This window comes from Physeter macrocephalus, chromosome 7, assembly GCF_002837175.3.
Source record: "Physeter macrocephalus isolate SW-GA chromosome 7, ASM283717v5, whole genome shotgun sequence".
Taxonomy (NCBI): domain Eukaryota; kingdom Metazoa; phylum Chordata; class Mammalia; order Artiodactyla; family Physeteridae; genus Physeter; species Physeter macrocephalus.
Window position 1 is genome coordinate 65,049,729 of NC_041220.1, and position 24,393 is coordinate 65,074,121.

A 24,393-nucleotide genomic window follows, 5' to 3' on the forward strand; every position below is an offset into this window, starting at 1 on the left:
AGCCGCTCCGCGGCACGTGGGATCTTCCTGGACCGGGGCACGAACCCGTGTCCCCTGCATCGGCAGGCGGACTCTCAACCACTGCGCCACCAGGGAAGCCCACCAGTGAGAGCTTTTATACAGCCCACATTTTTCCGTCATGTTAATAAGGGTTCAGTGAAAAATTCTGTCAAATGTGATGCTGCAATTCAGAAATCATCATAGTTTTCTGAGCATAAATGATATCACTGCATTATTTATAATAGCAAAATATTGGAAAGAGTGCAGGAATGAATGACTTATGGTAATTCATATAATAAATTATTTCATGTAGTTTTTAAATTTCAAATAATTGATAAAATAGGAAAAAGCTCACAATTTAATTTTAATGCAAAGTGGTAAGATATACAGTGAAGCATGGTGCAAACAAAATTACAGGCTTTTATATCTAATGTAGAAATATTTTGAAATCCTAGAAAGAAATACAATAAAAATATACTTCTTATCTTTGGATGGCAAGATTATAGTGATTTTTGTTTTACTCTTAAACTTTTAAATATTTTTCAGATTTTCTGCAATGGACATATGTAACATCATCATCAGAAAAAAATGCATTCAGGTTTTTTCCATTTTGTAATTTTCCTGGGAATTAAAATCAAGCTCACATTTCCCTCTTTTCTGAAAATTGTGCATTTGACCATTCCCAGTTGATATTTTCTGAGATATTGTACTGAACAATTCTAATTAGGAGGGAGATCTGGATCTTTCTCAAAAGCATAGTAGCTGGATTTTAATAACTATTTCATCAACATTTTGATCTTAAAAATATCTCCTGCAGTCATAATCAATTATGGTTTCTTTTTCTATTGAATGCCAAGAAGAAACAGGATTTTATGACTATCTTTAGAGCAATACTCAATATCGATGCTAGAACAGGTAAAAAGGAAGAAGTTCTATGGGATAGGATAGGAAAGCAAGAGACAAAAATATATCTCAAACACTGATGCCTTCTTGGTTGTATCATTATGTGGCTGAAGAACCTATCAGCTAGCTACATCTATTTTGGCACTGTTTCTTTATAGCCTTTCAATTCTTACTAGCAGTAAAAATCATATGCCACAAGGTGACATTTAAACCATCTGGAATGCTTAAATGAATATTCAGATGCTAGAAGAAAGCGTCTGCTGACACAACAGGTAACCCTTTTCCAGCAAGGGATGTAGCAAGTGATTTTGATTCTCCTCCCACTGAGAAATGGCATCTCCATCCCTCCTTTTAAATCTAAGTGGATTCTGTCACTGCCTGCCCAATAGAATATGACAGAAGTGACATTGTGCCAGTTTCCAGGTTCCAGTCTTAAGTGACAGGCGCCTTCTATTTCCTATCACTTGGAACACTCACTCTTGGAAGCCAGCTGCCAGATTGTGAGAAGCCCAAGCTGCATGGAGAGGCCACACCTATGTGCTCCTTTTGACAGCCCCAGCTGAGCTCAGCCGCCATGAGCATCAGCTGTAGCCCTGTTGAGTGCGTCACCTCGGACAACCAGCTGCATCACAGCTTTAGATGACTCCAGCTGCAGCCCCTATCTGACTCCATTTATATGAAAGAACCCCAAGAAGATCCATCCAGCTGAGCTCAGTCAACTCACACAACTGTGGAACATAATAATTAGTTGTTGTTTTAAGACACTAAGTTTGGGAATGGTTTGTTAATTTATAACAAAAAAATTGGAACACTAGCCATTGTTAGCTGGTACTGTTGTGCCTGAAATAAAATTTGAAAAGAGTTATAAAATATAGATGGTGACATAACATCTCTGTAGAGATACCTTTCAGACTTGAATGGAGAAATAGTAGAACTGTTTCTTACACCATTCCAAGTCATATACAGACATAATGAATCAAAGAAACCAAGAAAAAAATAGCTCAAGATAGCCTTTCATGTTTGGAGTGGATGAGATAATACTTTGTATTTAGCACTTTACCGTTTACCACAACTCTGAGGAATATGAATTATTACCATTTTCACTTTTTTTCTTTTTATCCTCCCTCCCTCCCTCTCTTCTCTCCACCTCCATCTTCCAATTTTTTCACTCCACTCACCCTCAGCAGGAGCCTGTTTTATCTCCATAATCTTCCCATGCTAGTTATAGTACATGAAATACAAAAGGATGCTGCTCAAGTGGGTATCCATTTGGAGAAATGCTTTGGTAAGCAATCTCTAAGGTGAAAGGGTAAATCCTGGCAGGATTTCACCCAGAGATGCCCCCATGTGCTACCTTTCCATGACAAGAAAAACATTAGAGGTATAAACTAATGTATAAACTTTGTTATACTCAAGGACAAAGCTTAAGTATTTTCCAGTGTTTTACAACTCTGTTTTGCTTTCAGGTATTCCGAAGTTGATTACATCTGATATGGTTAAAGAAGGTGCTGCTGTAATTGATGTGGGTATCAACTATGTCCATGACCCAATGACAGGAAAGACAAAATTAGTTGGAGACGTGGACTTTGAAGGTAGTAAACTATATCTCTTTTGATAAGTGAAGAAAAACAAAGATTCTATGTTGCATGTTTTGATAGTAGAAAGAGAAACTTTCTATTTGATTGGGGTATTATTATCAACCATTACATTAATCTTTCCTCTGAGGGAAAAGAGTTTAATGACAATTACATATTTCCTTCCTTCCTTCTGCCTGACTTCCTTCACTCCTTTCTTCCTATCTTCCTTCCCCCTTTCTTTCAGCCCTTCCTTCTATCCTTCCTTTCCTCCTTCTTTCCCTCCTTGGGAGAAAAATATAATTGTACCATTATTATTTAGTTTTAAGATGAAATTCCTTAAAGTGCATTTTTTTAATGAAAGAATTCAGCCGGCCTTTTATAGTGAGCATTATTTTGACTTTTGGGAGTGTGTCTCTATACTTCATCATCCATGCTCTATACTCAGCCATTCACTCTCGGAGCGAGAAGACATCTTAAGGTGTGTTTGCTAACTCTATATTTCAGATGTAGACAGTTAGCTGGATAATTCAAGTCAACATTCTTCACTTGTGTTTTAAAGAGGATGAGAAAAAGGAGCTAGGCTAACATTTCCATGGCCAATGAAGGAGATAAAGCACCCATTGTGTAGTAATAAAAAAATTTCCAACCCAATGCCGTATCTCTACAGATGAGGAAACCAACCACAAGATAGATATATTTTTAGATGCCTGACCCCCCAATCCAATTTTACTTCCAATATCTTTGTCAGATACTTACCTGCATTCAGGTTTTCAGTATAGTCTAGGAATCTTAGATGTCTAATACTACAGGCATGTAATGAAGTGGAGATATTTTCATATTAGAAAGATTTTATATATTCGATTGATCATTCTGGCCAAAAAATCAGGGCCATGCGAGAACTTCCTTAAGTTATAGGTGTGTCTTTATAGACAAATTGAAAGGAAAAATGGTGCTCTTTCTAAAATCATTCAAATTTTACATTTTCTTTTGGAATCTAGTCATCAGCTGATGGTTTGCCCGAGTCCTAGCATGGTGTGGAATACAAATGAATATGCAGGGACTCAGAAGTGTCCTTCTGAGTAAGGTATTGGCCCCATGTATGTGAGATTCCAGGGTGCATCAGGGACCAGGTCCAGGTAGGCAAGGTGAGCCTGGTGCTAAAAAGAAAAGAAAAAAACAAGAAAACCTGAGAACAAAATACTCTGGGGACAGAATGGTGAAGAGAGCAAAATACAGATGGACCTTATCATCTACTGCCCTCATAGGCTGTCATTCACAGGGCCCTACCAGCCTAGCAGGGTGGCTCTCCAAGTGAACATGTGTGTCTGTATGTATGTGTGTGTGTTATGTGTACATGTTGACCTCTTCAGGAAATGACCTTTTTTCTTTATTTCATTTTTCATGTTCAATCACTAATGTCAGATATCAATAATATATTTGAATTTCTCAACTTGAAAGAGTAAGGGTACATTTCATTTTTAAATGTATTTTATTTCTGACCTTATTTCTTATTCTTTTGCACTGTCATTCTGCTTCGTGATTACATTTTAGTTACCAGGTTTATTGCAAAATCGCCACACACTTATGATGCACCCAGATGGCACAGACAGCACATAATAACCAGCTCGAGGCAAGAAAAGCAGGGATGTTAACAGCTCACAACCTTGACTGTGCTTGTGGGGCAAGCTCACTCAGCAGTTGGCAATGTTTTATAAGACCCTTCTCTTATATGATGTTTCACTGGTCTCAGATCATTTCCATGCATTCTATGTTTAGCTAAGAATTTTTTTTTGCTTGTAAGGGTATTATGAAAACATTAAAAAATGAGCATTTTGGGGTGGGTGCATATGCTAAGTCACACATGGATATGCAATCTCTTGGTAGTATCTATTCAATTAAATTGCAGTTATGTGTATCTAAGTATATAATGAAACAAAAAAGGAAATGACCATGAGAGACAAAGATATAAGATGATCAGGAAAGAGCATTGGGCTGGGAGACTGAAGAGATGCTCTTAGACCTAGTATGGCAACCTGATAACTTTGCAACCTTTCTGGCCATCAGTGTTGTTACTGGTTAAATGATAACAATGTTGGCAACGGCTCTTTCCGGCTCTAACACTTGGTACATCTTGGACATTCAGCTGAGTGCTACCACGATTGTGTAAAAACACAGAAACTTTCGGAAAGTCAGGTTTTTCTGACCCTATCATAAATTACGCCCATGTGACTGATAATATTACTCTTGTTGCCCTGCTGGTTTATGGAACCAGAGCCCTAAGGACGACCTGGACTTGGTAAAGAAAGCCTTGTCGGTGAGGCCATGACTCAGCCACCCAGAGGAGCACGCAAGTGATAGGTTTTGACATGCTGCTCTTCAGGTTGTTGATCAGGACTTAACTTGAGGTGAGGGATGATCCTGCAGCTGAGAGGGAGGAGCTTTCACGTGGGTTCTGATGCAAAACTTACAGGTAGTGTTTGGCTGTAAATTGCCACAGGGAGTGTGGATGCTTTGTGAGTATCAGTGAAAGTTTCACTATAACCATAGGCAAGATAGATAAAACAGATGCAGGTAAAATCCAGTGCTGAAGTAAATTGTCCTTGCAGAAATCTTTAGCTCACTAACAAAGGAAACAACATGGCCTATTTCAAGTAGATTACTTTGATGGGAATGATTTTTAAAGAAAAATTTCATTCATGACCTCATTTGGGCACTGTTGGAAATATGTAAATAACTGCAAATTATTTTACAAATTCAATGACATAAAACCAGGAGTCATTTAATCTATATTATTTCTGAGAAAATATAGATGCCTATTTGTATTCTTCTTCATTATTAGATATTTTAGCTTCAATTTTAAATCAGGCTTCTCTCTAAGAAGAGTGATATTTTATATCAAATACAACATGAAGATTGCATCACCCTTACTATAGTTATTGACAAAAGGAAATATAAAAATACCCTAAATATTTCCTTTTGACTTTAAGGACAGGTTTTCTGTTTTGCTTTAGATATAATTTCCTCTAGACCACATCTTCCGTCATCTACTAGGGTTTCCTGCTCTTATTTCCTGCTCTCATAGCTAGTGTTTGTGTAGTGCTTACAGTGTGCTAGGTATTGTTCTCAGGCTTTTACATATGATAACCCTATAACCCTATGATAACCCTATCATTTTACATATGATAACCCTATAATTGTTTAATTTTGATTCAGTTATTATGATAACCCTATAAGGTAGGTATTGTTATGCCAGCTACAAATTGGCACTTGCCATCTGCCTCTACAAGGATTAAATCAAGAGCTGCTGCAGTTGCTGACCTTCAACACCCCCTGAGAGGAGTTCAGGGTGGAGATCAGGAATGAGGCACTCTGTACTCTGGGAAAAACTGGCAGAACAGGTCTTCAGATAGAGATTTTCAGGAGAAGATTTTATGAGCCCAATTCTTGCATCTCCTCGTATCTACAGAAGCACTAAAATCCTTCATGGTGATGCCTGCTCGTGACTAGCAGTAACCTTCACGAGACTAGCAGCAACCTTCTGCAAAAAATATGTGCTTGGGGCTTCCCTGGTGGCGCAGTGGTTGAGAGTCCGCCTGCCGATGCAGGGGACACGGGTTCGTGCCCCGGTCCGAGAAGATCCCACGTGCCGCGGAGCGGCTGGGCCCGGGAGCCGTGGCCGCTGAGCCTGCGCGTCCGGAGCCTGTGCTCCGCAACGGGAGAGGCCACAACAGTGAGAGGCCCGCGTACCGGGAAAAAAAAAAAAAAAAAAATGCTGAGGAGGACAGTGGGAAGAGGAGGGGCTGCTCAGGGTCCTCTCAGGAATTCCTGGAGGCCAGAGAGGAACTGCGGGATGGGATGCAGGAGGGGGTGGGAAATGCTTTGTGTTAGGCATTGTCATAGGCACTTGGGATGCAACAGTGACAGAAATAGGCCAAGTCCTTCCCCAAAAGTAGCTTACATTCTGGTTGGAGAAGACAGATAATAAACAAATATATACATATACTATATTAGGCAGTATTTAATATTACAAAAATAAAACAGGAAAAGGGGGGCTATAGATTTATGGAGTGAAGTTGTTTAGAAAGGGTGGTCAGAGAAAGCTACCTGCTGACCTGAACAAAGTGAGGGAGAGAGCCATGTGGCTATATGGGGGAGGAACAGTCCAGACACATGGAACAGCACGTGTAAAAACCTTGAGGTGCAGTGTGGCTGCTGGTTTTGATAAGCTGAAGAAGGCCACTGTAACTGGGACAGAATAAATAGGGGGAAGAATGCTCGGATATAAACTCAATGAGGTAGCAGTAGGGGTGCCACATCATGACCGGCCTTACAGACCATGGAAAGGAATTTGAATTTTACTCTAAGTGCAATGGAAAGCCATTGGAGGATTTGGGCCAAAGACATGGTATTTTTGCATTTTAACAGGATAACCCTGGTTTTCTGAATGGCAAATAGACCTTAGAGAGGTGAGGATATAAATTGGGTGCCTGTTAAGAGCCCACTGTAATTATCCAGGTAAGAAATTATCCAAGATGGGGTGTGGCCCAGGGTGGTAATGGGTGAAAGTATTAAGAAGTAGTTAGATGGTAGATACAATTTAAAAGGAGAGTTAGAATGGTTGGCTAAATGATTAGATATATTCTTTTTTTTTTTTGCGCGGTACGCGGGCCTCTCACTGTTGTGGCCTCTCCGGTTGCGGAGCACAGGCTCCAGACGCGCAGGCTCAGCGGCCATGGCTCACGGGCCCAGCCACTCCGCGGCATGTGGGATCTTCTCGGACCGGGGCACGAACCCACGTCCCCTGCATCGGCAGGCGGACTCTCAACCACTGCGCCACCAGGGAAGCCCAATGATTAGATATAAAAGGAAGACGAGAATTATTTATGACTCTAAGAGTTTTCAAATAGGCAAGAGTGAAGGTACCTGTTCTAGAATCCTTTTGAGATGAGTCTGAAAGGATCAATGAATTTCATCTATTTATGTGTATATAGGGCAGAAAGTGGGAGAAGAAAAAGGGGCTCTTTCCATGTGGAGGGAACAGAGATCAAAGGCAAGGAGGAAAAATTACAAAAGGCCTTATGTACTCAATAATAGGTCCAACATTGTTGAATGAGGAAAGTATGATATTCTAAATAATCGTGATTTAGCCCCAAATAGCTGTAGCTTTACCATGATTTCTTCAAAAGAATCTCCACTGGACAAATCTCTCATAGAGCAAAAAGAACCCTATAATTTGGGACTCCATCTGGTCAGAATTATTCCTCAAAATTCCAACCCAATAGTCAAAATATGAGGACAGAAGAGGATCTAGAATTACATAGAAGGTACCATTCTTCTGAGAAACTACTATAAAGGAAACTAGTATAAAACTCCCAGAGTGCTTTTAAAGCAGCTTTTCGTCTGTATTTTCTCTTCTTTTACTACAGTTGCTTGCAAATGCCTTATTTATGCATAGTACCGTACATTCAAAACCTGAGAGTTACCTTTTACTCCATGCTGTTTTTATATTATATACAACCTTTCATAAAAGATTATGATTTGGAATTAGGGTGATTTAGGTTTGAATTCTAGCTCTGTTGCTTAAAACAATTATGATCTTGGCAAATCACTTCACCTCTCTGAGACTTGATTTTATCATCTGAAAAACTGAGATAAATAATACCTATCTTATAGAGTTGTTATGAAGATTAAATGAAATAATCACCTCACCTGAGCTAATGTATGTGACTTGCTGAGCATGATACCTGGCAGAAAACAGTGTATGTTTGTGTTTGTGTACATGCACATTGTTCAGCCTTTCTCTCCATTCCCACTAGAGCAGCAGTCCCAACTTTTTTAGGCACCAGGGACCAGTTCCAGTTTCATGGAAGACAGTTTTTCCATGGACAAGGGAGGAAGATGGTTCAGGCGTTAACTCAAGCAATGGGGAGCAATGGGGAGCGGCAGACGAAGCTTCGCTCACTCACCCACCGCTCACCTCCTGCTGTGCGTCCTGGTTCCGAACAGGCCACGGACTGGTCTGTGGCCCAGGGACTGGGGACCCCTTCACTAGAGTACTAATCCGGAAATATGTAACTTCACATTTCAGTTACCACCCAGCTCCTCATTACTTTTCTGGCCTCAGCTCTCTTCTGATCAGGTATGTTTTCACCCAACAGTCATATGAATAACTTTAAAGCACTCATGCTTATCCCCATCTTCTCCAAACTCCTGTAGTGGGCCTCTCACTGTTGTGGCCTCTCCCGTTGCGGAACACAGGCTCCGGACGCGCAGGCTCAGCGGCCATGGCTCACGGGCCCAGCCGCTCCGCGGCATGTGGGATCTTCCCGCACCGGGGCACGAACCCACGTCCCCTGCGTTGGCAGGCGGACTCTCAACCACTGCACCACCAGGGAAGCCCTTCTTTTTGCTCTTAATCCTGTACTACCTTGCACTTTTGTTTAGTTGTTCCCTACTAAATTGTATGCCTCTGTAACATAAGCTTCTTGTCCTACATTTCTTTTGTCTCTCCATCCCATACCAGGTCTCAACCTTCTTAGTCATATCATTGGTCATTTGTATGATCATCCTCGATACTGATAAATCTCCTGTGTCACTCTTACATTACATAAGCAATTCCTTATAGTTGCCCTAATGGGAACAAAATCTCCCACTCAAGGTGGCATCCAACACATTATTAATCTACAGCAACCCAGATTCAGTAGTGATACATCCATTGAGTCATACATTGATTTGCTTAGCACATATTTCTCACCCAACACACCTTCCGGGTACTAGGGATATAGCCATGCACAGAGAGACAAAGTCCCTGCTCTCACGGAACTTATATTCTCTAGATTATATGTCAAAGTAAGCTTCTTTTGGAAGTGGTTTTGGTACTACTTATTCCAAATGTGTGTTCTACAACAGGGGTCCCAACCCCCCTGGGCTGTGGACTGGTAGCAGTCCTCCGGCCTGTTAGGAACCAGGCCTCACGGCAGGAGGTGAGCGGCGGGCGGGGCACCGAAGCTTCATCTGCCGTTCCCCATCGCTCCCCATTGCTCACATTACCACCTGAATCATCACCCCCATTACCACCTGAACCATTCCCCACCACCCCCCACATCCCCCACCCTGTGGAAAAATTGTCTTCCACAAAAGCGGTCCCTGGTGCCAAAAAGATTGGGGACCGCTGTTCTACAAGATGGGAAAGTAAGAGCATGTTACCAGTTTCTAAGGAAATAAGACTATTTTGGAATGATATCACTTTTAGAGAACTATTAATCTGTGATGACATTGTAAAGAACCAGAATTAGACTGGCCCTCTACCAACTCAGCTTCCGTGTTAATCATTTTAATTTGATGATATGTATCTTAGTCAGTTTGGGCTGCTATAACAAATTACCATAGACTGGGTGGCATAACCAACAAGCATTTATTTCTTACACTTCTGGACACTGGAAGTCCAAGATCAGTGTGCCATCATAGTCAGGTTCTGGTGAGAACCCTTCTGAATTACAGACAGCTAATTTCTCATTGTATCGTCACATGGCACAAAAAGCGAGAGTTCTCTGGGGTCTTTTTTTTAAAGAGTATTAATTCCATTCATGAGGTTGGAACCCTCATGACCCCTAATCATCTCCCAAAGGCCTCACCTCCTAATACCATCACACTGGAGGGTAGGATTTCAACATATGAATTTTGAGGAACACAAATATTCAGTCAATAACAATATGGTTGATCAGTCCAACTCAAAATATCAACTTTTCGTGGTAAATGATTACAAGGTAGCTCAGAAGTTCAGCTTTAGGGCTTCCTGGTGGCGCAGTGGTTGAGAGTCCGCCTGCCAATGCAGGGGACACGGGTTCGTGCCCCGGTCCGGGAGGATCCCTTAAGAATTAGATATGTTTGAATAAAGCACCATCCCTTGCTTTCCTAAGATGAGAGTTTCATTAAAAAGCCTTTCCGCTGAAACCTGGAATTCATTGCCTGGATAAGCAGGTCAGAGTTCACAATTGAAAGAGGCCGCAGCGGTGAGAGGCCCCACTACCAGAAAAAAAAAAAAAAAAGTTCAGCTTTAGTATAAAAGAAAATCTAACACTGTAGCCCAGAGGTGATCTCTTCCAGTCATTTTTTAAAAAGCTGATAGAAATTGGCAAAAGCCTCTGTTAGAGAGACTATTACTAATACTGTGGTGATAGTGCTACTATGTCATTTCAGAAAGCAGGTAGAACCACTGATGGTCACTATGAAATCCCTACCAGTGAGCCAATTGCCACCTTGTTACTTACAACATGGACAAGATGCTTACCGTGAAGTCTATGTCTTTGAAATCAGGTCAACCTTTAGAGACATACTTTTTAGTAGAACGTATTTGACATTGAATGATCTGTCTTTATAGAGAAGAGTGAAAGTTGAAGCACAAAAAGGCCATCTACCAGAACAGAAGAAGTGCCTGATGCCTCTGCAAGTCTTTCTTCTTTTATACTGAAGGATGAGATTTCTTTTTTTTCTTTTTTTTTTTTTTGTAGTTGTTTCTCAGGACCTTTTAAAAATAAAAGTTTCTTTGGAAGGGAAATTTTATCTCCTAGTGTCTTGGGTTGATAATGACAGACTACTGGGATCAAGACCCTGCCAAGAGATTTTGAGAAGACTCCAAACAGCCTATCTAGTTTACAGATTTGCCACTCTATTGTACAAATGTTCAGAAGCTTGAGGAAAAGGATTGGGTAGGAAAGTAAAAGGATTGGGGAGAATGGCAGGAGTAAATGATAATTTTTTGTAAAGGAAGTCATGAAAGGAAGATATTTTCAGTCATGTTGATCGAGTACTAGAAATATCCTAGCAGTGATTCCCTACTCCTGCCCACCAAAATAGAAATTGGCAATGATGGCTGATACCATTCATGGTCAGAAAGGAGGTTCCTCTGGTGGGTCATAGACGGAGTTTATAGAAAACAATTTCAGAATTTCATCGGGTGATTGATTTGCTATTTGGCTCCATTGAAAGCCTTCCGAGTTGTGTGAGTGGCAGTTTTGGATATTAATATCTATGATACAGTAGCTGGATATACATAGATTTGATTTAACATAAGAAGAAAAGTAACTAAAGCTAAAACAAAAAAGGAGGAAAAGGCTTAGCCACCTTACCCATTCAGGTAATACAGTAAACAGGTGAAGGAAGTCCTTGTAAGTACAACTTATAGAAATGTGTCCAGAGTCTCATATTCTTGTCCCCAGTAGGGCATTAATCCTGTCTGTCCCATTAATACCCCCACTGGGTGCCATGATAATGAATATCTTAATATATGTAAAAAAAAAAACACAAAACCTTGTAGACACCCCAGGAATCAGGCAGCTAGGTAAATGCAAGAGAAAGCGTAGTAAATTGTCTCTGGGGCACCTGATTTCTCGCTGCCTTGCAAGAATTCAGTGGCAAGCCATTCACTTCTCAAGGAGCCCTTTACTCTGGCTCATCATGCTCTCAAGTGCCATTTTTTTTATCAACCATATGAGAAAGTAGAGTGTTTTCCATACTATCTCCTGAGTCATACTATTTCTCCAGTCTTGTGCCAGTCAAGTTTTTCTGGTTGTTATTCATGCACTTCATTTTCCTGAAGCGTGTCTCCCCTTCATTATAGTGGATATGTTTGAGACATCATGCCTAAATGGACTGCATTTAGAAGCAAGGGGAAATCTCCAAGCATTTAACTTAGGCAATTGCACATGTATAGGAGGAGGCTGAAATTCACATGAAAGGAATGAGGAGTTTTTCTTCCGCTGCTCGTTGCCACAGATAAGGAATCATCCCTTTTTCCTTTTGGAGAAGGGGGTTTGTTTTAAAAATTAGTTGTAGCGTTGTTGGAAATCTGACATGGGCTATAGAGTACTTCCTTGAAAGAGACAGAGAATTGGACAAAATATAAAGGGAAATAAAACAATACTACAGGAACTTGAGATATCAATTCCTCCTCTTCCACCCCAAAATAGATTTATAAAGCACAAATATATTCTTTGACTTTGCCAGAATATACAATTTCCAAACTGTATTAGCAAAATTAAATTCTGTTTAGGTACATATGGAGATTCCATTATTTGGGAACTTTGGAGTAGTATATCATGTACTGTAAGCAGAAATTCACTATCTGCCTAAGAATTAGTGAGTCTTCCTAACAAAGTATTTTAGATGAGAGTTATTAAGCTCAGGCCCTGGGAACCTGGGAATGTAAATTTTCCAGAGAAAATAATGACACAACACACAAGCCAGAGACACCCTGTGGTGAAGCATGGGTTGCTGGTGCCAAAAGGTTAATGATCACATACTTCCTCCTTTATTCCTACCTTAATTGTTAAAAGGCATTTTAATGTCCCTTATGTTGTTATAAGTATCCTTTATTAGTAATATTTCCACACCTTGTGTCACCCCTGGATTTTTTTGAGGCACACACATAAACTGAACACCTAGTTTCTTTCATCATCCCTCTCATCACCTCAAATTTTAAACATGAATATCTTCTGCTCCATACCTATTCTTCTTATCATGACATTGAAAGATGGTTGACTTCAAGTAAGAAATGTTGGAAATTATGTCAAGCGAAACCAGTGTTAATTCTTCCCTTTAGAAATCTGAAGCCAATAACATGATAAAAAGTAGATGTCTCTATAGTGGAGAAAAGGGAGCACAGCAGATTAGATATATATTCCAGGCTGAAAAAGGAGTTCTTGAATGATAATTTAATAGCATTCAAGAACCTGAAACTTTATGAAAATACAACATGAATTTCTCCTTTAAATTTTCTTCTGAAAATTATTTAGTAGCATACATTTTTCTCTCCAATTTATCATCTTGCAAAACTGGTTATTCTTAAATATGTAAATGCCTAGGTTCATTCACAAAAGATATTTTTTTAAAAGCTCATTCACCCTGAACACAGTAACTACAGCTGCCATCACCCAATCTAAGTTTCCTGACCCCTCACTTAGGGGTTATGCAGCCCCTGACCACCTTCCTAGCCTCATCTCTTTCTACTCTCTGTTTACACTATGTGCTTCGGTCATAATGAACTTCTTTGAGCTCCTCCATTGCATCAGCTTCATTGTCAAGTCCAAAGTTCCTTTGCTTTTATTATTCCCGATGTTTGCATTGCATTCTCTCCTTCTTTCTTACCCCCTCAGACATCCATAAAATCTTGAAGATTTTCTGTCACTTTACAAATATTTCTCTGACCCCCATTTGATTTGGGGTGCTCCCACAAGAACCAGAATTTATTCCCATCTTAGCACGTCTCACTTTATGTTGCTATTGATACTTTTGTGTTCTCCCTTCTCTGTCCCAGATGATAAACTGATCTCATTAGAAAAATGTACACAGAATAGGTAGTTTCCCCATTTGACTTATCCTGCCTCAGAATATTTTTTTTCCAAATTTTAATAATACTTTATAAACAACAAGGTCCTACTGTAAAGCACAGAGAACTATATTCAGTATCCTATGATAAACCATAATAGAAAAGAATATATTTTTAAAAAGTATGTATATATGTATATATATGTATATATGTATTGCTGTATAGCAGTAGTTAATACAACATTGTAAATCAACTATACTTCAATAAATAAAAATAAAAATACTTTAACCATTGCTCTTAGGTTAATGCCCTCAATTTTTAGCGTTGTCTGCTGGGCTCTACATGAGCTAGACTCTTTCACGTCATCTTCTGCACTCTTCACTTCTACATGTCAGCCCTGCTGGCCTTCTTGCAGTGTTTCCAGGAGTTCACGCCATTTTCTGCCTGGGGAAAAGGTTATTTCCACCTCATCACAAACACTGTTCCCCGACCAAGAACACTGTCTACTCCTCACCTCTCCATTTCACGCGGAAAAGTTTGGTTCATCCTCTGATTTCTGGACTTGGCAGAGATACGCCACATGTGCTCAGGCTGTTAGGTCCTCCCAGCATGTTCACAGTGCAGTAAGCATTTTGTTTGTAGGATATTTCATAGCCTTAGCTCAATTACTACTTAGGTAATTATATTTGTAATATATAGCCCCCAACTAGACTGTAAGTTCCAAGGGACAGTGACTATGGCTGTCTTTCTTATGAAACTTTTGCTGTAAACTTAGCCGGGGCAGTTTTTAGCATGTGTGGGAACAGTGAATAATGAGGTTAGGAAAATATGCCAGGGTTAGGAAATAATGCAAACATGGATGTAGGGCCATATCATAAAAATCCTAATTGCCATGACAAAGAATTTTATTTCATCCTAGAGACAGTCAAGATTCATCAAATGTTTATAAGCTCAAATGATCTAATCTGTGTTTTAAAGAATAAATCTGGCAGCAGGTTATATGGCTAATAAGGTAGAGACTGAAATCCAAGAGACGATTATAGTAGATTATAAAAAATGACTATACTATCTTCTGTCCTCATAAGCACATCCTCTTGGCAATGTGACCTTGCCATTCTTCCTATTCCAGGCCTTTAAATTGGAGCTTGACCATGTGACTTGCTTTGACCTATGGGGTATTCAAGTATTGCACACTGGGGTTTGCCTGGGACCTGACTGGGAAACCTGAGGCCACCATGTGAAGTAGCCTTCACTGAAGCAGTGAATTTTAACCTTGTTTTAAATCTACTCTACACTGTTTATATGTATAATACTCCCCCCTACCCCCACCAGTTAGAAACATCTCTCATTTCAGCAGTGATTCTCAGTGGTGTGTACTGGAATCATGTGGTGGGAGGGGGCATATCTAGTTTGACTACAGTTCTCAGGAGATTCCAACATACTCTATGACTACAAACTGAAAATCACTCTAAGTTTCATGGATCAATGAATGAACAGTTAACGCAGCCTGGGGAGCTAACAAGTACCACTAAGAAAGTGACATTTAGCCAGGTCTGAAAAGGAAGAATAAGTATTCATCAGATGGAGAAGTGCAGGAAGTATATGTCAAAGAAAATAGTATGTACAAAGGCAAATCTTGTGTCCAAAATGACTGATTTAAAATGGTAATTTCTTTCCTTTCTATACAACTGAACATACACTCTCTAATGTCTAAATCTGGCTGGTAGAGCATTATTTTTAAGGAAATCTATAGAATATACTTTGCTGGGTCAAGCGTTTACAGAGAGGTCATTCAGATAAATTATCATAATTGTCACCTTTCCTCAAAATATTCTTATTTTCAGGTAACTGCTTTAAACATTATCAAGTCATTTCCATCTAAATCTCATTCCCTAGAGTAAGTTCCACACAGGTAACAATAGGATTTGGTGATTATTTTACTTGCCTCCACTGTCAGTTTCAGTAACTCTAAAATCATGTTGACTTTTTGAAATTTAATCTCACTCTGGTTTTGAGATACCTGTTCATGAGCCTCTCTTGAAAGCATTGATATCAATCAAGATCTAATACCTGATTCTCATATATACAGAATTGTTAGTATTTTCCTTAAAACCCGCACATACTCCCTCACAGTAAATAAATTTCTGAATGAAACTATTGCCTAAAAATTCTTCTGTAATTGTTTTCAATGGAGCCTATAGCACACCTTTTCCCCACACATAATAGGTTTAATCTTTAATAGCGTCATCTTCTACAAACAGGTGCAAACCCTTGTCTGCCCTCGGGAAAGACCAGCATATGCGAAGTTATTCTGGTGATGTAATGCTTGTTAACTTAACTATCTCTCGGACATGGTTGGGGAAGATGCTCTTCAGAGCATCAAACATGTATTGAATTTAACTCTTTCTCACATGACTGAGTTTAACTCATAAGCCACTTCTGGTACTTCATAAACATGTCACTTAGGACAGCCTTGAAATAGTTATGCAAAATCATTAGACTAGAGGATTTCTTTTAAGCATTGGCATCTGTACCCATTGGTATTGGCCAATGATAATTTCTCATCTCTGTTGAGAAGTCACTTCCATATCTTGGTCCTTATGTAAATAGACAAAGAATATATTAACACTAGCCAGCAGAAGAAAAATTTAACATTTCTTTCTCAGATGTGGAACCTAATGAAAATCAAATTAAAAGGAATAGAGATCTTATATTTTTTAAATCAGATTCATCACAATCTGCTTCTCATGACTGTGTACAAACTTCATCTTCACATCTGCCCAGTTTATTTCAAAGATAAAAATATTTGAAACAAGTATTTGTATAACCAGGTGTGTTCACAGTGATGTCATAAACTTCTGCCTAGTGAGTAATTTCCAGGGCTCTGTTGATGCAACTAAATGCTTATGAATGTCCAGAGAAGTCCTCGCCCAGGTCAGGTAAAGACCCATTACCTATCACATAGTCCAATTCTATGAAGTGATAGACAGGACAGGATAAATGTGTGTTAGCTTCCACAGTAAAGTGTGCAAAACTACAGACACAGAGCTACAAATTTCGGGCAGGTATTATTTCATGCAACAGCTTATTCTCATTCCCTATTCCTCCACCTCAAACCTCACTTTTTGAGCAAAAGAATGCAATAGTAAGCATGTTGTGAAAAACATAATTTGAAAGAGGAGGGTATAATACCAGATCAGTGGTTTATCGGATCTGAATCTCACCCAAAAAAGAAAGCAACTCAAACTGCTAAGCCAGCTGAAATGTGAAGTGCTGGATATAATTCAAAGATGATGAGCTATGAGTACTCACAGGAAAATTGCAGGAAAATTACTATATTAGAACTTTCCCCCCCTTTGTTTATTTTTTCAAAATATCCTCTTAACCCTTTGAGAAAACTGAGTTAATTTGGGGCACATGAGCCCTTCTTGGGGCTTTTCAACTTGTTCAGGTCATGGTAATACAGTTAAATTGGGATGAGATAGAATTATGGAATCATAGAATGATTCAAACCTAGCTGTGAATAATGTCTCTACCATATTAGAAAATGGTAAGTCACTTTAACTTCAGTGAGCCACACTTTCTTCAGCTATTAAAATGAAATAATAATTAAATATTAATTATTAAAATGATGTGTATAAAGTTCTTGGCAAGTAGTAAGTACTCAACAGATAGTGGCTATGGTTATTACTATTTTTCCATATATACATAATTCCAAGCCACTTCACTTTTCAAAGTTGAAAACCAAATTATATAAAAAATTAGTGTATACCCAGAATGGATTCCCAATTTTATCTAACTTTTGATTGTGAAATAAACCATTTTATTTTCCATTGAAGATTTAGTTTGTACTTGATTCTTAATTTGCCATATTATTCAGTAGTATTCAATTTTTATCTATTAATATTTCAAAGTTAGTGCTCTACAAATATATGATTTTACATACTATCAGTGTAAATAATAGTAGTACAGTACATTTCTTCTAGAGATCTGCTGAAATTTTTAAAGGCATTACTTCTCTAATCCTATAGAAAAGGTTCTGGAAGGCACTGTTCATGCCATCAAGTCAGCTTATTGGAAAATGAAAAATGCAGTTTGTCACCATCATGCAAAATATGTAGTTTGAGAATTTCAGTACATTAACTCGAACTAAATTGTTTTGATGTTGTTTGTATCTAGTCAAAAGCACTGACACATTCCTGCAAATTGCTTTTAGATTTTAAATTTCAAGGGCTATTTAGTTCACATTATCATAATTTACTGAATCCCTCACCTGTGTATGGAGAAGTTCTCAGATTAAAAATGACAACAATAATCACCACTAGACTTAGTTTCTGCCTTCTTGATGCCGGTGTCTAATTAAAGGAACAGCACAGTATGGTAAATTCCATAACAGAGTTTGGTATAAAGTGACTGGAAACATAGATGGTGGCGCTTTTAATTCAATGCTGGAGGGGTGAACTTTTGAGAAAAATGATGGACAGGTAACATTTTATTGGCTTTTAAAGAATCATAAGGAATTTCTTATTTGGATAAGGTAGCAGCGTATTCCAGGTGGAAGGAATAACGAGAGCAAAGGAAGAAAGGAATGATAATTTGTAGCTATTTATAAAATAGCTCTTGACCTAGCCTAGTGTTTCTACAGCATAGAGTACATTGGATAGAAGTATGGCAGGAAAAGGACATGCTTCATGTATAGAGGCACATTTTGGAAAACTAACATATTACCTTCTAAATCACAGCATTCTTATCTTTTCTTTGTTATATGCCATGAGAAGATTCGTGATATATCTAGCTGGATTTTGTGTGTGTGTGTGATGCCTTCAAGCTTATCTGGACTTTTCTTCAAGTAAAAGAATATTATTCCTTTGCGTTTCCTATTATTAAAAAATATTGCATTATACCAATACACTTAAAATAAGGTAAATGTAAATTTTACAAACCATATTTCAAGAAGGCAATATAAATTGTACAAAAGTAATGCTTAATTAAGATTTAGGGAACATCTACTGATTTCGTTTATGTAGAAGCATATACGAGCAAACTTGTAAAGGCAATACATCTAAATAGCATGTGATTGATAAGGTCAGAGTATGCATTAAAGAAGTATTGTCTATGCTAACTTTGTACTAAAAGAGTTATCTGGGAAAAGTTCATTGTTCTTATTCACACGGTGAAACACTAAACCAGTAGGTCAATTCATGAAACCATTCACCTGTAATATTGTGGGTGTGAGAACATTCTTAAATAAAACTTGATGAAAATTCTCTGCCATTTTCTTTGAGTATATTCACTGAATAAGAAGTCTTCATTCATACCTTAGAACAGGACTATGTGTATTTGCTCAATTAATTTTAATATGTTTAATGATTTTTATTAGACTTGCAGTGGAATGTATTATCCACATATACGTGATGCTGCTTTTATAACAGGACTATTCTAATTTAACGGATGATGTGTGCTGAACTATCTATATCCTGTATCCCCTTTGTGACCAATATCATGTATTTTAGAAGTAGTTAACTGGAATTACATGTAGTTGGATCAATCATGGGTTAAAGATTTTCATTATGTAAAACTAACTGAGCTGTGTAGAGATTCATCCTACGGTGTTGGCCTCACTGTGTTCTTTCTATACACATTAGATATCATACACAGAAGTGTGTGTGTGTGTGTGTGTGTGTTATAGTCTACTTCATTCTAAAAATGATTTGAGGATGTTAGGGTTATATGTGTAATGCAGAAAAATCCACTGTATTCTGTTAATTAAACAAGGGAGCCATTAGACTGAGATGGCTCTAATGCCCTGGCTGCCTATGTAAGCAAACCAAAATCTGGCTTGTAGATTTTGCCTCAAGGTTACAAAATCAAAACCCAAGGACAACCAATCACAAACAGCCAACTAGGCTTAAAGCTATAACCAATCAATGATTTCCTTGCTTTGCTTCCACCTTTTCTCTGTAAGTCTCTCCTGTTGGTGGAAGCTTTCCTAGCTATACTTCAGGTTTGGCACTGCCCGATTAGACTCCATTTTTGCTCAGATAAACTCTTAAATTTTTAAAATGCTTCAGTTTTAACAGTTCAGTATGTTTAAAAATATGAAATTCTCAGAAAAAATAAAAAATAAAGAATCCTTTCTGTTTCCTCCATCAGCTGTTAAGAAGAAGGCTAGCTTTATCACTCCAGTTCCAGGAGGCGTGGGACCCATGACAGTGGCAATGCTTCTCAAGAATACCCTTCTGGCAGCTAAAAAAATCATTTACTAAATCACATGAAAGAATAAAGCAAACTGAAGTCATGCTACGTATCTGTTTGACAAAAGGCAAAAACCTTTATATTTTACTACAAAGCTATTTCTACATTGTATTTATTTTTTCACAGATGGAATCATTGTGGATCAGATGATTCACACAATCTTATGCATTTCCTGCTAATAATTACTGAATATTTTGAGTGGATGTTGAGTTTTAGGAAAAGAAAACAAAACAACTGCAATGAAAACTTTGGTAACAATTGTTTGTTTTGTGATTAATATTTGTTCATAATGTTAAAACTAATAAAGGGCTCATAATAAAGGCATATATTTTTGACACAAATATCACAAATAGTGTGTTTTCAACAAACATTTTGTCAGACAAATAAGCTCCCTTGTAAAATGTAATTTAGGTGTTGCCATAATTATGCCCAATTTTTATATATTTTATGTACTATATCATATGATGAAAAAGAGTTTATATTTGCTAAAAAGAGTTTATTTTCCTTGCTAAAGGAAAGATAAAATATTAAAAATAAAATTTTGATCTCATATACTTCCCAAATGCATCCTACGAGGCATACTAATGAGAAATGATGCTCCATTCGAGGAAAGAAAAACATGCAAGGAAGGCAAAAAATGCAGTGCTACTTGGAAAGGTATTGATTATTTCCAAATGGTGAATTACTACTTGCCAAGTAAAAATGCAATAAGAATGTGTTAGGTTTACATGTAATTTCTTTGTTCTTCTAGAAAAATATTTGGACGATACCTTCCTTGAAGAATAATGGAAACTTCAAAACCAAACAAATATACAAAACAAAACTAAGGTTGTATTTTCCCACAAATATCAGGAAAATACAATATAGTATGAATGAGGACTTCATTAAAGAATAGAAGTTATGTTTGTTCACAAATCTAGAAACCTAATAGAAAAATATGACACAGTGTGCCCAAGCTAAGCCTTAGGATATGACTAAAAATCTATTGCTTTCTTACTCACAGTTCTTCCTTCATCTCCTATAGCATTTGGTTCTCAAAGTAGATGCCATGTTTCTAACACAATTTAAATGAGAAAAAACATGTGACTGTCAGTTGAAGGCTATTTTGAGACTGCCCTGGGCATATAATTGTATTGCTTTCAGGCTCAAATCCCAGTCTGTTTATGTACCAGTGATTATTCTTACCCAGTGCATGTCTATTAGTGTATACTCTTGATCGTTTGTGTGAAAATAGACTAGATGTTTATAATTAATATCTCAACTGTATAATAAAACCAATTTGGAAAGGAATACCTGTCTTCTTTTTCTTTAAGCTATCTATAAGTTTCTTTGTTCATATATTTGTTATCTGTTTCTTCAGAGCATGCTGGGGAAATGTACAAGTTCCTCAAACATGAAAGAAAAGGTTCGATAGCCCATTCCAGATCAATCTTTGTCTAATAACCCTGATAAAAGTTTAAATTCAAAGCTCCCAAGCAAACATTTCAGAAAGACCCTCTCTTTAGCATTTAAGTGCCCCACGTTCCCAAAACAAACATAATGACCCAAAATACATTTACATGGAAAAGATGAAGTCTGTGATTTTGAGCTTCCTCCTCCCCAACCCCCAAATGCAGGAGGAGTTATTTTTTGGAAATATTTTTCCCCTTTGGTGAGGCTAAAATTCAGGAGTGAGCCTTTCCAGAGACCAATTAAAACACTATAAAGGAAAAATTATCTAACATTTGTTAAAAATATAAGGACAACTTTATTCAGGACTATTGCAATGGGGTCGAGACTATCACAATAGAAGAGATTGAAAACTCCAAATATAGCTGAGACAGCAGGCAATGAAGAGAGTGAGGGGATCACTAGATGGAAAATTACTAAGAGGAACTTGATTAGATAACAAGGCTGGAGGGATTCTTGTTAAACTAGCTTACCAGGATTCTTGTTACAGTGAGGCCAGATATCAAGGGTGGGAGATAGGGAACTTGAGCAGATATGGCAGGGACAAGGGTGCAAGGAGCAGGGTAGGGGGATGCTCCATAAACTAACTTAGCAGATTTCTTTGCTAAAACTGGGCTCAACAGGCTAAGTTGATGCCTAGTTGAGAAAAGGACTAGGAGTCGTCTAACTAAAGTTTGGTCAAGAAGGAAGCCTTTGTCAACACATAAAGGAAATAAAGTTGGTTCACTGGTATCATGACTTTACTTATGCATATTTGGGGTCTATAAAAGACATATGATTGTCTTGTGGAGGAGGTTTGGAGAAGTAAGTTCTCTTCTACACGTATCTGTAAAAAGGACCCTGAAGAATTCATGAGGATTGAACAATAACATGAAGATATGGAGGTGAGAATGAGCTTAGCATACATATATGAAAGCAAGGGCTACAGTCAGACTGAAATGAAAAGTGTGTGTTGCAGAGTGGTGGAAATACAGCTGGATAACAGCAGAAATAGAGAAAGCCTGGATAAATCAGAATTTAGACTATATTTAGTCAGTGATGAGAGTTGTAGTTAAAGCCTAGAAGACATTATCACTGATTATCATGAGGAAGTTGTAAAGAGGAGCTTATTTTGGAGAAGAGATAATATGTTCAGTTTGACATGTTGAGTGTGAGGTGATGACATAATATATAAATAAAAGTCCTGACATAGTATCAGTCTGGTATGAGAATAATTCATGGCTAATGATGAAAACTTAAGATGTATCAACGTGTGTTAACCGCTAAATTCCTAACCTTGATTGACCACTATACACACCCTGCATCTTTCTACACTTGTTTGATAGTAACAGCTATCTTTAATTGAGTACCTATCATGTGCTAAATGCTTTACTTTTTTGTTATTGTTGTTACTGACAATCCACATTTGATATATGAGGAAATCAACCCTTGAGGTTATTAAAAAGTCTCAGCAAAGGCCAAATGGATAGCAAAGGTAGAACTGGAATTCAAAGAAAGGTCTGTTAGGATGATGTGAGCCGGAACCCACTCCCTTTTCATTCTATCACTCTACCTCCCCTCAGTGCCCACCTCCCCTGCCACCTAGAATCCTTTCTCTTATCACTGTATGTCTAAATTCTACTTGCTATTTAAGATTCACTCCAAATGAAACTCATCCATGAGAACTGTGAGAGTTTGACCAAGTCCCAGCCCTGAACTCTTATACCCATTTATGTACACCTTCATGGCAGTCATCTGTCTCTACCCAGCACTGTAGTTATGTATGTACTTTCCTTAGCCCCGTCTAGTTCTTTGAGGTCAGAGTCCATGCAGGATTTTTCTATTTGTCTTACAAACATTACATGTTACAGGCATAAAATGGTTTATGAATGGATGAATGGCAACTGAATTCATGAGAATTACAGAATAAGTTTAGAGAGAGATAAGCAATGGGCTGATGACCATTTCCTTCCAATGTCCAGCAACAAATTTTGGCTGTTAGTGAAAGAGCAAGAAAGAAAAAGGGGGCTTCCCTGGTGGCGCAGTGGTTAAGAATCCGCCTGCCAATGCAGGGGACATGGGTTCAAGCCCTGGTCCGGGAGGATCCCACATGCTGCAGAGCAGCTAACCCCGTGCATCACAACTACTGAGCCTGCACTCTAGAGCCCATGAGCCACAACTACTGAAGCCCACATGCCACAATTACTGAAGCCCATGCGCCCTAGAGCCCATGCTCCGCAACAAGAGAAGCCACCGCAATGAGAAGCCTGCGCACTGCAATGAAGAGTAGCCCCCGTTCGCTGCAACTAGAGAAAGCCCGCGCTCAGCAACGAAGATCCAATGCAGTCAAAAATAAAATAAATTAAAAAAAAAAAAGAATAAAAAAGGAAAAGAGAAGAGAGATGAAGAAAGGAAAGGAGGGGAAAGAAAGGGAAAGCAGGAGAAGTGAAGGAAAAGATAAACTTAACGGCGAGGAAAGGGAAGAGAAGACACTTCCAGAGATGCTTATGACTAGAGAGAGATGAATAAATTAAAAAGATAAAAAATGGTCGGAGGGAAAAATGATAGTGGGGTGCGGCAGCCTTCTTTCTCACTCTAACATGTATCAGGAATGAATACAAGTATCCGTGAGGCAATGTTACAGTACCCACCTCTCCCATTCTTCAGGATTGCGGAAGGACTCCCTGATGAGAGGATTGAAGATGTGAAGACAGGAGGTTTTCCTATAGAGAGTAAGTGGGATCCATCATGATGAGTCCCAGAGGAAAAGAAACATATGGGATGACTTGGAGCTATTTTCTTAAGCTCAAGTGGTAGATGAGTTTCTATATTATACGGCTTAATTCACCAGAGTGGAGAAACATCTAGAGAGACAGTGGTCCACTTCTCTCAGCCCAAACATGT

General features: G+C 38.4%; 1 protein-coding gene across 11 annotated transcripts in view; it reads left to right on the forward strand.

Annotated features, from left to right (window-relative positions):
* MTHFD2L (methylenetetrahydrofolate dehydrogenase (NADP+ dependent) 2 like) overlaps window positions 1-20,718 on the forward strand; it is a 134,512-nt gene extending 113,794 nt beyond the window's left edge. For 4 of the 11 annotated variants that reach the window (XM_024115391.3, XM_028491907.2, XM_024115392.3 and 1 more), the window contains 2 exons: window positions 2,370-2,495; window positions 19,960-20,718. In XM_024115391.3, coding sequence (XP_023971159.1) covers window positions 2,370-2,495; window positions 19,960-20,072 — 239 coding nt within the window. In that variant the 3' untranslated portion in view covers window positions 20,073-20,718. Of the gene's footprint in view, window positions 1-2,369; window positions 2,496-6,905; window positions 7,075-8,296; window positions 8,674-10,860; window positions 12,431-14,107; window positions 14,430-18,584; window positions 18,612-19,959 lie in introns of those variants that run through there. The other 7 variants (XR_003680550.2, XR_003680551.2, XR_003680549.2 and 4 more) reach the window with 7 other exon arrangements.
* The last annotated feature ends 3,675 nt before the right edge of the window (window positions 20,719-24,393 follow it).